This window comes from Sciurus carolinensis, chromosome 11 (genome assembly GCF_902686445.1).
Source record: "Sciurus carolinensis chromosome 11, mSciCar1.2, whole genome shotgun sequence".
Classification (NCBI taxonomy): Eukaryota; Metazoa; Chordata; class Mammalia; order Rodentia; family Sciuridae; genus Sciurus; species Sciurus carolinensis.
In genome coordinates, this window is record NC_062223.1 from 49,874,539 (window position 1) to 49,890,686 (window position 16,148).

Below are 16,148 nucleotides of genomic sequence, written 5' to 3' on the forward strand. Positions count from 1 at the left end.
TAAAGCAAAGGAATTTTACCAGACTTGAAAGAATGAAAATATTTAAATAAATGAAAGGCATGAGGGAGAATTTTGGGTATTGGGTTTGTCATGAGCGGAGATAGGAATAATGTATATAGCATAACAGAGATTGTGTGTTACGAGTTGACAGCTAATAACCTAACATACGTTGCCTAAAGACAGAATGTAGGCTACAGTGAGAGAGATTTGGGGACTAGAATATCTTACGATTCTCATAGCATGAAGTTCTTTAATGATGAAGCAATGCATAAATGCATATGAGGGACTGGATAGATTCTATGCTGAGTAGTGAGTTTAAGAAGAATTAGGTATAGTCCTGAAATAGATGAGATGGAATTAATTCAGATTTCTCACCTTTTTGAAAATGTTTAATAATTATCAGTAGTATTTTATGTAATGCTGAACAGCAGTAGACACTTAAGTTTTAACTTATTTTAGCTTATTATTTCACAGGCAACACATATCTCAAAATGTTTTTCTCCTATTTTTCTAGGGGATTTCATAGTAACTCTATTTCTGTTATCCCTGATGGAGCATTTGGTGGTAATCCACTCTTAAGAACTATGTAAGTATTTTTAAAAGTTTCTTTTAGAATAAAATCATGTAAAGCTATGTCTATACCTTGTCAAACACCTAGATGAAGAACAAAAATTCAGGCTTTAGATATGCATACGTTGTGAACATAGATTTAGTATTAGAGTGCTGGTGAACCTATGAAAACCTTATTTTTTTCTGGGATTTCTTTATAGACACTTGTATGATAATCCTCTGTCTTTTGTGGGGAACTCAGCATTTCACAATCTATCTGATCTGCATTCCTTGTAAGTATTATGCAAGTTTAAAACATACCTGAATATTTATTCAGGTCTTTTAATGGAAAACAAGAATTTATTATTGTAGCTTCAAAAAAGAAAATCTTTTATTTCCCCCCCCTTGGGCAGAAGTCCAAAGTATGACTCTGAAAATTTATAGTACTTCTTATTGATGTGAACACTTGACCAAAGTATCATACTTTCAAGTAAGATAGAGATGAAAATAGCTTGTTTTTGGTTGGTACTGTAATTTTAAACTCTTTAAAAGATAAAATGAAAATACTATGACGAAAACGATCTTATTTTGAATAACTTTCTCCTCTCTCAATTTCTCAAAGAGTTATTCGTGGTGCAAGCATGGTGCAGTGGTTCCCCAATCTGACTGGAACTATCCATCTGGAGAGTCTGTAAGTTTGGCTCTTTGAGGAGGGTTTGTGCCAAGTCTGCTAGTAGGGTGCCTTTGGTTTTTAGTGTTGATGATGGGTTTGTGCTTATTCTCCAGATTCCCATTGTGACTATCATGCACAGAGATGAATGTATTGGGTTTGGGCTCAGACAAAATTTAGCTCCAGGATATACAGCATGGTCTGTCAGATTCCTCCATTCCTCCCAGCACCATTTCACTCCTTACCTGCAGAGTAGCAGTAAAAATGGAGAGAAAAGGTCAGATGCTAGAACATTACAGAAGAAGAAATAACAGGAACTGGTGATTACAAATGAGAGCATAGAAAGGGAGAAGAATAAGAATAAGAGAATAAGCCTACTATGTGGACAGAAGATCTGAAAGGGTCACTGAATATATAAAGCAGTGACTAAGTGCCAAAGTAAAATCAGTGCATTAGAAATTCAGAAGTGGGATTAATTAGTGTAGGCCATCTGAGAAGTCTTCATGGAAGAAGTAGAGTGTTTGAAAATTGAATGTCAGATTTCTCAGAGCTGGGTCTCGTATTTAGAAAGGCAGAATTCAGTAAAACTGGGAGTCCCAAGGATATTCTCAGGAATGGCATGCAAATGATTAAACATAGCTAAGAATTACATATTTATAATGTGATAAAGTATGTTATAGAGAGATTTGGAAAATTGTTTGGGACCAGAGTTTTAAATGACAGACCTTGAACACTGAACAGTTGGTTATGGCAGAGTTTCCCTGTGAGTGGTCTGTGAATGGGTTTCAGGGGCATCTAATTCTTGCTCTCAACCCTGCAGATAAGTGGTGGGTTGGGGGTGTGGCAACTGAAGCAGTTAGGCTCTCTAACCATAGGAGTTTTACCATGGTGTGCCCAGACAAAAAATTAAAAATAAAAGAAAGTTGGGAAGCCCTAAGATAAAGAGTTTAAACTTGACCTATTATGGTGTTGACAATGTTTGAGCAGGTGGATTGAGGAGGGCAAAAAGAGACTAGAGATAGAACAGTGAGGAGGCAAGGGAATAGTCCATTTGACCAAATGCACACATGTAACCATGAGACTCTAGGTCCATCATTGGAGTTGCCCCAGGACACATAGCATGATCTGTCAGATTCCTTCACTCCTCTCAGCAACATTTCACCCTTGATCTACATAGTAGCAGTAAAAATGGAGAGAAAAAGTCAGATTCTAGAACACTACCAAGGAAGAAATAACAGGAACTATTGGTTTTGCAAATGGGAGCATAGAAAGGAAGGAAAGTAAAAGACTATTTCAGAATGCTGAGCCAGGCTGACTAATATTAACAAAACTTTTGGGGGCAGGATACTAAGTTGGTTTCAAATGTGTTGGGTATGAGGATGTGAAAAAGCTTACAAGTGATTGTGACCAGGCTGCAACTGTGAGTTCATGTTTTTCTTGTGGTCTATCTGGGAAATCAAGCCCATTATCTGGACAATATTAACATCATGTGTCACAGGCTTTTTTTTTTTTTTTTTTTTTTGCATTTCTGTGAAGATGATGTGTCAGAATTGAGGGTTTATTCACCTTCCTAGCTTTATGAGGTAATTAATTAGGCAGTGGGATGCAAAGACTCTCTCCATATGTGAATATGTAGGCATTTATTTTGTTTACTATCCTGACTTGGATTATTTCTTAGGTGAACAATGTTTTTCCACAGGACCTTGACAGGTACAAAGATAAGCAGTATACCTGATAATTTGTGCCAAGAACAAAAGATGCTTAGAACTTTGTAAGTCATATTCCCTCTCTTACCTTTCTTTTATGTACTTTACAAATGTTTAGGTTTTTTTTTTTTTTTTTTAATGAACTATTTTCTTAAGGAGGTTTTTGAGGTATAATTATTTCTTGTTTGTTCCTTTCATGTAAATAGCAACAAGCATTTTGGTAGTCAGGAAGGTAATGTGCATTTGAATTTGCCTTTTTTTTTTTTTTTTTTTTTTTACAATATGTACATATCACGTATTTTGTGGCTTTATTTTGAACAAAGTAAAACCAAGCTAGCTTCTCCCTTGATATTTTTCCTCCACATCCTAACTCCATGTTCTTATTCTGATTTCCCCATGGGTATCCTATCCCCCTAACCTCTGTCTTTCATCAGTAACCTAAGCAGAGCCTAAAGCTTTCTTAAATTTGGAATGAACTGAATATGCAACTTTCTAAAAACTTTTAAGCTGACCTTGAAAGTAAAAATCAACAATAATGTGAAAGTTTCACCAGGACACACAATTAAGTTACTAGGATGTTAATAAGTATTCAGTGGCAAGAGATAGTAACAAAGCAAGTGACTGATTGGACTAAGCAAGTAATTAGTGGTGTAGTGGAGTCTCATACTTAAACATGGTGATCTCCATTAACATGACAGAGAGCTGCAGTAGGATTAAGCATTAGCTCAATTCTGACATTTCACTTAAAATAATTTTTTAAATGTGAATAAGTATACGATTCCTCTTATAGCTTTTAAGTTAAAGAACAACATAGAAATTATTTGTGGCATAAGCAATTTTAGAAAAATACAATTTTTAAGAAATTTGCAATTTGCCACTTAAAATTTTTATGTTTGTATATTTTAAATATTTTTATATAATTTAATATGTTTTAACCCATTTTATGTTGTCCATATTCAGCAGTATGTACTTGAACTTACAAATATTAAGCCTATTGTATCACTGACTTTTTCTAGAAACTTATAAGTCTTTAGAGAACAATAGATACTTTTCTTTCTTCTTTTTTTTTGTACTGTGCATTTAACCCACAGGTACTCTACCACTGAGCTACATTCCCAGTCCTTTTTTATTTTTTAATCTTTATTTTGAGACTGGGTCTCACTAAGTTGCTGAGGTTCCCCCTAAGTTGCTAAGACTGGACTTGAACTTGGAATCTTTCTACCTCAGCCTCCCAAGTTGCTGAGATTACAAGTGTGTGCCACCATGCCCAGCATATTTTGCTTTTCCCACTCAGTCATATATTTTCTTTCTCTTTCCACATTTTTTATTGGTGCAGTATAGTTATATGTAATGATGGGATTTGTTGTTAGGCATATCTTTTTTTAGATATGTTAATGCTGCATTCAGTGCTTCAGCTTTCAGAACTTTTAACAGTATTCTGATAACATTAATTTATTAATTTCTATTGTTTTAAGGGACTTGTCTTACAATAATATAAGAGATCTCCCAAGTTTTAATGGTTGCTATGCACTGGAAGAAATGTAAGTTGGCCTTTGACTTATCTTTTTACTGTGGTGTATTCTTAGTTCATTGAGTGTTTCCTATTTTAAATAAATGGTTTTAATATTAAGAAATTAGAGATTTGTATAATGAGGTATTCCCATATGTAAAATGTCTGACTGTACCAGATCTTTCTATGGAGTCAGAATTTATTAGGTATTCTATTAGATGCTCTAGAAGGAGAGTGGTTATATTAAAAAAACAAACATGGAAAAACTTGTCCTTGCTATTGAGGGAACTCGAACATGAATATTGGTACCTACTGTATGTGTGTGTGTGTGTGTGTGTGTGTGTGTGTGTGTGTGTGTAAGAGAGAGTGACAGCTCTGGAGGAAGTTGGATTGGAAGATGAGGGAGAGGAAGGCATTTATTCTCCTCTTTCTGATCTTCTCAAATTTCCCATGCAACTTTTATGGTCTTAATTGGATCATTTCTCACTATGTCATCTTCCTTCTCTCACACTTAAGTAGGCTTCATAAAGAAATTTAAATAGTGAATCAGTTAACTCTCAGTATAATTTTGGGGCAGAATGTCAATTATTCTAACCTTTTCATTTTACAAATGAGGGAAGAGCAGTTCTCTTTACTTGGAGAAAGATTAATATATGTTATGTATGAATAGTTCTTTACATTTATAGAAAGATTAACCAAGGTTTTTATTTTTCAAAATAGAAATTTTTTTTCTCTTTATTTTCTTTTTTTCTGCTTTTTTTTTTAGTTCGTTGCAACGAAATCAAATCTACCAAATAAGGGAAGGTACTTTTCAAGGCCTGGTATCCCTAAGGATTCTGTAAGTTTGTCTATGATTATTAAAGACAAAATTTTTGTCAAGCTACAAGTTAATATATCAGTATTTCCATTTTAATGGACTATTCCATGTCACTAGCTATATGTAAAGATATGATTTACATAGTATTTTTGAAACTCTACCACTTGGAATTATATAAATATCTATTTCAGTACTCCTTACTCTAGCAAATTGATGATACTGTACATTAGTGAGTGAAAAAAGTACAGTGCATGTAACCTAAGAGATGTATCTTGTTAGTTGTCAAGTTATAGTAGTGAGATTTGTCAATTCATTATGGTAAGGATAGGCAGACTACAGCCTGTATGCCAAATCCAGCCTGCCTTCCATTTTTACACATTAAGTTTTACTAGAACTCAGGCAGACCTTCTGTTGAAGTGTTATCTAAAGCTGCTTTTGTCATGCTGTGGCAGAATTGAGTAGTGAAAGTACTTACTCTCTGGTCTGCCACAGGGGACCAGACCCAAGTGTTTGCTGAATCCTCTGCTCGGTTATCTATCATGATAAATAGAGCTCATAAGCAGCAATAAGTACTAATTTTAAAAAATTATTTGTTTTTGAGTACAAATTTGTGCCAGGTACCCTACTAAGCCTGGGAATATAGAGGTAACTAAGACAAAACTTGTCACTAACAGGCTTTATAGAACTTTAGTGCAGAAAACATAATATACTATATTACTTTTTAAAATAGAAAAAATTAGAACAATTGAAAGTGAAGCAAATTTATATTATTGTCTGTTTTCCCAGTGGATCCCATTTAAGAAATGAGAGATTAGGGGTGCAGCTCCACGGTAGAGACCTTGCCTAGTATGTCCAGGCCCTGTGTTGCATCCCAGCACTATAACAAAAAAAAAAGAAAGAAAGAAAGAAAGGCAGCAAGCATGAGTTCTATTGAAAAAAAAAAATTAATTGGTGGTTGGGTTGTTTCTGGACTTTTCTTTGTTGTGATCAGTTTTTCTGTGGACCTGGGTAGGCATGAGAACCGGCTGGCTCTAAGCTGCCATCACTTCTGAAGCACTGATAAGCTATAACAATGAAAAACTGTTTTTTTTTTTTGTTTTGTTTTGTTTTGTTTTTCATGATTTACAATCAAGTTTGTCAAGTTTTTCTGTTGTCCCTGAGATGTGTTATGGAACGAATTTATCCAATATCTAAATGTCTAGTCAGGCCCAATTTAAGCGTGGTTACAGGTTATTTCTTTGCTTTGTTAATTCTGTAGTATTAGAATTCTTCAGGGTGTGTTCTTGAATATAGAGCTATCTCTGCTATTGATATGATTTTTATTTCCTGCTTAGGGAAAGAATGCTATCTGAAGCCCTCCTGGAATTCTCATGTTTGCTTATTGATTATTTGTCTTCCCTCAGGGCCTTATCACTAACCTTTGAGAAGGCAAATAAGAAGCAGTTTTTATTTTCAGCTTTGTCATGAGTTGGGCTTTTTCTCCCCTAGTCAATAGTACCCAGGATTATTATCATTTCATTTCTAATTTTGAACTGGTGCCAAAATGATAAAGTGGAGAAAATTCACAACTGCTTGGAAGTAGATGCCAGTGAGAATTACAGGTGCAAGGAGTGTATTCTAAGAACTAGATTGTTGTAAAGGAGAGGTAATCAACATAAACATGACAGATCTTATTGGACAAGGTTGAAAATCTTTGCTATCGTATCAGCAGAATGATGTTACTACCTCAGATTCTGTAGTGTGGTCTAAGTCACTAACTGGCATTTGAGCATTTATTTGAAAAACTGCATGTGTTACTTTTATAATTGCAGAGATCTGAGTAGAAACCAGATCCAGGAAATTCACAACAGAGCTTTTGCGAAACTTGGGCCAATAACTAACCTGTAAGTAGACAGATGATTGTATTCGTAATATCATGAAAGCAGTAAACAGTGTTACAGAAACTTGTGTTTTAACATGGTCAAATAAAACTTTTTTTTTTTCTGTTTGGTGGTTCCTTTTTCATAAATGCTAAGCTGCATTGATACAGCTTTTTGGATGGCAAGATGCATTCCTGATCTATCATTTTAGTATCCATAAACTTCATCTTCAGAGTCAAATATTTGTGATGTTAATACAGATACAGATGTTTTTATGTGATTTGCACCTTAGGGAGTTAACTTAAAATCTCATTCACATTTTTAGAGATGTAAGTTTCAATGAATTAACTTCATTCCCTACGGAAGGCCTGAATGGGCTAAATCAACTGAAACTTGTGGGCAACTTCAAGCTGAAAGAAGCCTTAGCAGCAAAAGATTTTGTTAATCTCAGGTATGTTTTTTGCTTATTTTTTTTTTTCCACTGGAGTTATTTAGGCTCCCAAATTATACAGTGTCCTGGATTTTTGCTGTGGTCCCTAGATTTATTTTTCTGGTATGCTATAATTTAAAAGAGTTTTCTACCTCTATCCTTGAAAAACTGGTGACAAATAGAAAATGAACATTATTTCATAATTGTTCAGAACATGAACTGAAGCCCTTGTTGCTCTCAAAGAACATCCTGTAAATGTTCATCAGAACTTTTTTTATATCATGAACTTCTCATGAGCAACAAGATGTCAGAAGCCACTTAAGTGTGAACTTAACAGAAAATTGATACAGTGCTATAATACTTCAGAGACTTATGGAGGGACTTTATTAAATGTAATGAAAAAGGATCAGGAATGTTATTATGAGAGAAGAGAGTGTTGACAATATAACCCATCTCGTAAGGCACTTGTCTCGCAAGTGGAAATACCAGGGTTCAAATCCCCAGCACCGTGGGTTGGAGAAAACAAAACAAAACCAAAAAAATGAGAGAAGAGAATAAGTACTTCCACTACATTTATATGAACCAGGTAAATTCATTTAATAGTGTAAACTTACAGATGACCTAGAGTATTAATTTTAAATGAAACTTATCAGTCTCGTATGATAAATTTGACCTGGTTATAACCTGTAAAAGAAATCATATATTTTTATTTTATTTACTTATTTTTGCAGTACTGGGGATTGAACCCAGAGGGCCCTTTACCACTCACTGAGTCATACCCTCAGCCTGTTTTTTTTTTTGGAGATAGGGTCTTGCTAAGTTGCTGAGACTGAGACTGACTTTGAATTCATGATCCTCCTGCCTCAGCCTCTTGAGTAGCTTGAATTACAGACCTGTGCCATTGCACCTGACAACGGGTTTACTTTAAATTGCAGAATTGTTATGAACTTTATATGACTTTATTTGCACTGAACTTTCTTAAGAGACACTTCATAGAAAGGGAGAAACTTGTGGTGTAGCTTTATGATCATTTTGTGAGCTTTACCAGAGCTCTTAACATAGATAAGGAAACTGAGGTACCCAGAGGATAAATGGTCAGACTAAAGCATGATAGTCAGACTTTTCCAACCCTTGGGTTGTGGTTTTCAAAGATTAAAATACTTTTTACAAAACAAAATCTTGTCAGTGAAGTTGCTACTCAATGTGTATCTTACAATTTTTTTCGTAGGTCTTTATCAGTACCATATGCTTATCAGTGCTGTGCATTTTGGGGCTGTGACTCTTACGCAAATTTAAACACAGAAGATAACAGCCTCCAAGACCATAGTGTGACAAAGGAGAAAGGCAAGTACATGAACCTTTAGAAACAGAACACTCCTTAAGGCATTAATCAAAGTGTATGTATTGTAATCAGTTTGGGAAGGATCAATATGAGGTCTGTGAAAAAAATGGTCTTTCCTGTGTTACCGGCATGTTTAATGTATTATCAAGTTCAGTATATACACTGAACTTTAACATCATGCAGAAGAGAGAAAGTTGTGGGAACATCTGGTTCTTTTGAATTGCCAAATTTTAATTCAGTGTACTTTATTGTATATACAGGTACCACTGATGCAGCAAATGTCACCAGCAGTGCTGAAAATGAAGAACATAGTCAAATCATTATCCATTGTACACCTTCAACAGGTAATGCCCATCCCATTTGGTTGCATATTTTTACTTTAAGTAATCATTGGGCAAATATATCTGATCTTCCTGGGGATGGGTGGGACTAGATGATCCTATAATACCTTCTGATTCATAATGTGATCAGTGTACCAGCAGCTGTTATTTTATTTTTTGGTACTAGGGATTGAATCCAGGGGTGCTTAACCACTGAGCTGCATCACTGGCCCTTTTTTACTTTTTTATTTTGAGATAGGTCTCACTAAGTTGCTGAAGCTGGCTTTGAACTTGTGATCCTCCTGCCTCAGCCTCCTGAGCCTCTGGGATTATAGGCTTACACCACCACCCAGTCCTATTATTATTTTTTAAATGCAATCTTGTCTTCTCTTTCTGATTTATTTCATTGAACTTGTAGTTTTAGGAAAATTATTAAACAATGCCACATATTTACTTGATTGTAATGTCATATTCTGCCTTGCCTACCAAAGAACTTGGATTTATCATTTTACTATAAAGGCAAGGTTTTAAATATTTTATTAAATCATGTACTACCAAATAAATTCCCGTTAGTATGATGTAACAGGCAGATCTGGCCATTAATTTTACAACTCAGAACCATCAGTGCTGTGAATTGTGAGCTTGAGGGGCTACATATGTATTCTTTGAATATTTAACCCAGTTCCTTGTGTGGAGAACAAGCTTAATCTTGCCAAATGAATATGTGGGACTAGCAAGAATCATTTAAGTTTATGCAATTTATTTTATTGTACAGATATTATTTTTTGAAAGTTTGGAGAGCAGCTCACTCTCTTGCCCCCAAAGGATTCAAGTGTTGGAGAATGTACATAGAACTTATGATCCAGTGAGAAGGAAACAGCATTCTTGAGTTTCTTTTGTTTTTGTTTTTGTTTGTACCAGGTATTAAATCCAGGGGTGCTTAACCACTGAGCCACATTCCCAGCCTTTTTTATATTTTATTTATAGACAGGGTTTTGCTGAGTTGCTTAGGGCCTTGCTCAATTGATGAGGCTGGCTTTGAACTCAAAATCCTCCTGCCTCAGCCTCCGGAGCTGCTGGGATTACAGGCGTGCTACACCTTGCCCAGCAGGAAACAGCATTCTTTTGCGGTACTGGGTATGCCTGTAATTGGAGCCATTCTGGAGGCTGAGGCAGGAGGATTTCAAGTGCAAGGGCAGCATCAGCAACTTAATGAGAACCTCGCCAATGTAGAGAGATCCTGTCTCCAAATAGAAAATACAAGGACTGGGTATATAGTTCAGTGGTATAGTGCCCCGGGTTTAATCCCTGTATTCCCCCCTCTTGCCTTCCAAAATAAAATGTGATAAAGAACTTCCATTGTAGCACTTCCTGAGGGTGGAGTGAAAATAAATTTAAATTAAAAAAATTAGTGTTCATTGAAAATCAGATAAATGCAGATAAAAATGATAAATGCAGAACTGACTTTTTAGGTCTATGACTATCTGGATGATGAAAGTACTTTATTGTCTGTGTCAAATTTCATGACAGTTGAGAATGTTAAAACATATCTTTTAGGCAATTATAATACATAGTTTTCTTATTCTTTATAGTCAAAAATTTCACTCCTTAATTATAAATGAAATATTTGTCATTTGTGACATTACCTGTCAAAGTCAGTTATTAGAACCAGCAATTCAGCTACTAAGTGAATTCTTACAATCCTATTGTGTATTATATAGGGGTTTTGTTTTGTGTCAAGATTTGTATGAATAGTTAACATCATTGTGATTTGGTGTATCTTACTGAATGACCTTTCTCAGGTCACAAAGGCTTTGATGTGTCAGTTTCTCTGAATGGAAAGTGGGGATAATTATGCCTACCTGAACGAGCCTCAGCAGGTTGCCTTTGAGTGCCATAAGAAATGGATTAAAACTATATTACATATATGTATACACATACACATATACAGTTATAAAATATATAGGGGCCTGGGGTTGTGGCTCAATGGTAAAGTGCTTGCCTAGCATGTGTGAGGCACTGGGTTTGATTCTCAGACCACATATAAATAAATAAATAAATAAAGATTCATCAATAACTAATTCAAATATTAAAAAAATAAAATATATAGGGACTCGGAAGGAAGAGAAGGAAGCTAACATTTACTGAAATTCCACTATGTGACCAGTAGCCTGCTTAAGTACCTTATGTATGTAATTTTACTTAAGCTGTCAACTCTATGAAATAGACATTATTATCTACATATTAGAAAATTCAACTTATTAGACTTAAGCTGCTTTTCAAGGTAAGAGTAGCAAGTTATGAACCATCTGATTCTAGACCCTCAATATTTCAAGTAATTTTATGTGCTAGATATTGTGATTTGTATATTTGGCATAAGAAAAAGTAGAAATTTTTTGGAAATATTCCTATATGGCCTTACCAAATAATAAAGGAAACTAATCCTCAATTTGTTTTATTTTGTTTTGGTACTGGAGATTGAACCCTGGGGCACTTTAGTACTGAGTACCACCCTTAGGCTTTTTAATTTTTTTTAGTTTGAGACAGGCTTTTACTAAGATGCCGAGGCTGGCCTTGAACTTGCCACCCTCTTGTCTCAACCTCTTGAATCACTGGGATTAAAGGTGTGCGCCAACTGCACCCAGATAAAGCTGCTTAATTTTTAAAGTAGCCTAGACTGAAATATCTTAAAAGTAATAGCTTCTTCAGTTTGGTTCAATTCATTTAGGTAGCTGATTTATTCTAGATTTAACTATCATTAGTCATTCTATCAAGCATATCATGTGAAATATGGTATTTTCTAAATTGTCTTTCATGTTTCTCTTTCTTTTTCATGTTAGGTGCTTTTAAGCCCTGTGAATATTTACTCGGAAGCTGGATGATTCGTCTTACCGTGTGGTTCATTTTCTTAGTTGCATTGTTTTTCAACCTGCTAGTCATTTTAACAACTTTCGCCTCTTGTACATCACTGCCTTCCTCCAAGTTGTTCATAGGCTTGATTTCTGTGTCTAACTTATTCATGGGAATCTATACTGGCATCTTAACTTTTCTTGATGCTGTATCCTGGGGCAGATTTGCTGAATTTGGCATTTGGTGGGAGACTGGCAGTGGCTGCAAAGCAGCTGGGTTTCTTGCAGTTTTCTCCTCAGAAAGTGCCATATTTTTATTAATGTTAGCAGCAGTTGAAAGAAGCTTATCTGCAAAAAATATCATGAAAAATGGGAAAAGCAGTCATCTCAAGCAGTTCCGGGTTGCTGCCCTTTTTGCTTTCCTGGGTGCTGCAGTAGCAGGCTGTTTCCCCCTTTTCCACAGAGGGGAATATTCTGCATCACCCTTGTGCTTGCCGTTTCCCACAGGAGAGACGCCATCATTAGGATTTACTGTAACCTTAGTGCTGTTAAACTCACTAGCATTTTTATTAATGGCCGTCATCTACACTAAACTTTACTGCAACTTGGAAAAAGAGGACCTCTCAGAAAACTCACAGTCTAGCATGATTAAGCATGTTGCTTGGCTAATCTTCACCAATTGCATCTTTTTTTGCCCTGTTGCATTTTTCTCATTTGCACCATTGATCACTGCAATCTCTATCAGTCCTGAAATAATGAAGTCTGTTACTCTGATATTTTTCCCACTGCCTGCTTGCCTAAATCCGGTCCTGTATGTTTTCTTCAATCCAAAATTTAAAGAAGACTGGAAGTTACTGAAGCGACGCGTTACCAAGAAAAGTGGATCAGTTTCAGTTTCCATCAGTAGCCAAGGTGGTTGTGTGGAACAGGATTTCTACTACGACTGTGGCATGTACTCACACTTGCAGGGTAACCTGACTGTGTGTGACTGCTGTGAATCCTTTCTTTTGACAAAGCCAGTATCATGCAAACACTTAATAAAATCACACAGCTGTCCTGCATTGGCAGTGGCTTCTTGCCAAAGACCAGAGGGATATTGGTCTGATTGTGGCACGCAGTCAGCCCACTCCGACTATGCAGATGAAGAAGACTCCTTTGTCTCAGACAGTTCTGACCAGGTGCAGGCCTGTGGACGAGCCTGCTTCTATCAGAGTCGAGGATTCCCTTTGGTGCGCTACGCTTACAATCTACCAAGAGTTAAAGACTGAACTACTGTGTTTGTAACTGTTTTCCCCATCAACCAAAATTACAGTGTTTATAGAGTGAACCCTATTCTGTTCTTTCATCTAGGAAGCACTTCTGTAATCACTGCCTGGTGTCACGTAAAAGGGGAAGGTGGCAGTTTATTTCTCAAACCAGACATTTTTCAAAGAACAGGTGCCTAAATTATTAATTGATGAAAAATGCAATGTCCAAGCAATGTGTAGTCTATTTGAAACAGATGCAACTTTAAAAGGATTTTGGGTGTGGTATAGCAATATAACTCTTAGGTTTTTCGAATCCATAAGGAGCAAATTTATGCGTATTTCTGAAGTAAGCACAAGATAAAGGACAGCTGTTACTATTTAAAAAAAATAGTTCAACATGTGACTTTATATAACTGACAAAAAAGTCTTGCTAATTTTACCTAATATTTCATCATTAATCTCAGGACAACTTACTATAGGGCCAAAAAAGGGATTGTCTCCCATCTAGAACTGTGAGAGTACATGGAGGTATCAGTGTTTTCTATTTCCACTTTGACATGAGAATCATAAATTTTGTTCAAGTGCTTTGTAAATCTAAAACCTGAAGATGTTTTAAAAACCATATTAACAGCTGTTAGATTTTTAAAAACCCAGCAGAACATTTGTTTGGGGTCATTTTACATTGTTTTGGTACGATCACCATCATTTTCAGTGTTTTGCAAATTACACTACTAGTACAAAGTAAATGGCTAATTGCTGTGTGAGTTTAAGTAGATTTGGCTAAACTACTAACTAATGAGATTTTAATAGTACCTGAGGGATTTGATGGCTCCCTGTAATGTTCCCATTAATAAATGCTTCTTTATCATTGGTTCTACTGATATTTTCCAGTTTTGTTATATCATCTTTTTATAGTATGGATTATACAGAAAATAAACTGTGGTAAATAATTATTTTTTGTAATTGGAGGAAGCTGGGAATAATTATGACACAAAGCACTTACATTTATCTCTTAGTGAGCTGGATTCTTCTGGACTTCGGTTATTACTTAGAAGCTTCCATAAAATTTTCCCATACTATGATTTACAAACCAAAAACCCTACTCAATAGCTCGTATGCTGAGCTCTGGTTAGACAAGACAGGTATGTCATTAATGGAGAGAAAAAAAAGAAAAGGCTTAGTCCTATGTCTTTGAAAATTAAAAATTTTACCTGATTCTCATCTAGGGTCTTCTGCCATGTTCCTTTGTGGAGTCTTAAAGTTATAATTGCTGGCAATATGTTTTTTGAACAATGTGCTAAATAGCAAACCCACTGCCATATTGTTATCCTGGATATACTAAAAAATATTAAGCTAGATTGCAGTTTAATAATTAAACTGTACATACTGTGCATATAATGAATTTTTATCTTATGTAAATTATTTTTAGAACACAAGTTGGGAAACGTGGCTTCTGTTCATTTCGTTTAATTAAAGCTACCTACCTCCTAAACTATAGTGGCTGCCAGTAGCTGAATGTTAAATTGTGGTTTATATACTTTTTTCATTGTAAATAAGCTCAGTTGTACATTGTCAGTGTAAAAACAGAATCTTTGTATATCAAAATCATGTAGTTTGTATAAAATGTGGGAGGGATTTATTTACAGTGTGTTGTAATTTTGTAAGGTCAACTATTTACAAGTTTTAAAAATTGCTATCATGGTTTGTATATTTACACATCTGATAAATATTAAATCCTAACTTGGTAAGAATCCTAATTAAATGTTTTTTCTCAAAATTCAAGTTATTGAAAACTTTTCATTTCATTCATTTTAAAAAATAGAATAGCAGATATATAAAATCTGTGGAAAATTGTGCTATATATTGTATGAAATACAATATTGTACTCAATGTTTTGAATTATTAAAGTTTCTAGAAAGCAACCTATCTTGCCTTAATTTGTAACCAAGTATATTAATTATATTAGTATTACGGGGACAAATTTTTAAATTTTTAAATAGAGAAGAGATTATTAGGAAAAATATTGGAAGTAACCATTAGAAAATACTGTTTGATACTCATCTGTAAAAATTTAAGAACACTTAGCTGAAATTTAAAAGTTTTATCCTGTCTTAAATCTGAACTATATCATGGAAGAACTATTGTGAAATATAAGTGAATACCACCATTCAGTCTTTATTTAAAGCAAATGATTAAAAATACCTACATGATATTAAATGTAGTCAATTGCCTAGAAACGTATCACAATCCCCAAGCCCTCGTTTGACAAATGAGAAAACAAAGGATCAATTGAAATTTAAGTGAATCCCTGAACCACAGCAAATTAGACCCCAATCAACACTTTGTTCTCTTAATTCTGGACATATTTTGTGTATTCGTATGTGTTAGCAAATGTGTATGCCTGTGCCTGTTTTAAACTTCATATGTGTTTGAAATTTTCATAACAAAAAGAATGGTATAAGTACCCCTCCCTCTACCCCCTCCCCATGCCCACCACCATAGTTATCCACAGCATAGAGTAAACCCTGTTTCATCTTTACCCTATTCACTAGCCCCCTCAATCCTTCTGCCTCTTATATTTTTTTGAAGCAATCCAAGGAATCATATTATTTAATCTATAAATGTCTAGGGACAATTATTTTAAAGCTGACTGAAAATGGCATGATTCTTTTAACAATGTCAGAGAGGCATTTTTAAGGAAAAGTCAATTTTCCCTTACAAGTTATAGAACCAGTAAAAAATTCTCAAACATACCATGAAAGTGAAAATAAATGAGTAGTAAGAAAAGACCCTAAAACTTAAGGGGAAAGATTGCCTTTTAATGCTTTTTATACCCTTTATGACTTGTT

The 16,148-nt window shown here is 35.0% G+C and overlaps 1 protein-coding gene across 1 annotated transcript in view; it reads left to right on the top strand.

The window, feature by feature from the left end:
* The window catches only part of Lgr4 (leucine rich repeat containing G protein-coupled receptor 4), a 91,135-nt gene extending 76,197 nt beyond the window's left edge, over positions 1 to 14,938 (top strand). Inside the window, exons 8-18 of the mRNA XM_047517362.1 lie at positions 515 to 586; positions 771 to 842; positions 1,172 to 1,240; positions 2,919 to 2,990; positions 4,401 to 4,466; positions 5,202 to 5,273; positions 7,064 to 7,135; positions 7,437 to 7,562; positions 8,770 to 8,885; positions 9,144 to 9,227; positions 12,044 to 14,938. Of these exons, the coding sequence (XP_047373318.1) occupies positions 515 to 586; positions 771 to 842; positions 1,172 to 1,240; positions 2,919 to 2,990; positions 4,401 to 4,466; positions 5,202 to 5,273; positions 7,064 to 7,135; positions 7,437 to 7,562; positions 8,770 to 8,885; positions 9,144 to 9,227; positions 12,044 to 13,320 (2,098 nt within the window). The 3' untranslated portion in view covers positions 13,321 to 14,938. The remainder of the gene's footprint in view (positions 1 to 514; positions 587 to 770; positions 843 to 1,171; positions 1,241 to 2,918; positions 2,991 to 4,400; positions 4,467 to 5,201; positions 5,274 to 7,063; positions 7,136 to 7,436; positions 7,563 to 8,769; positions 8,886 to 9,143; positions 9,228 to 12,043) is intronic.
* The last annotated feature ends 1,210 nt before the right edge of the window (positions 14,939 to 16,148 follow it).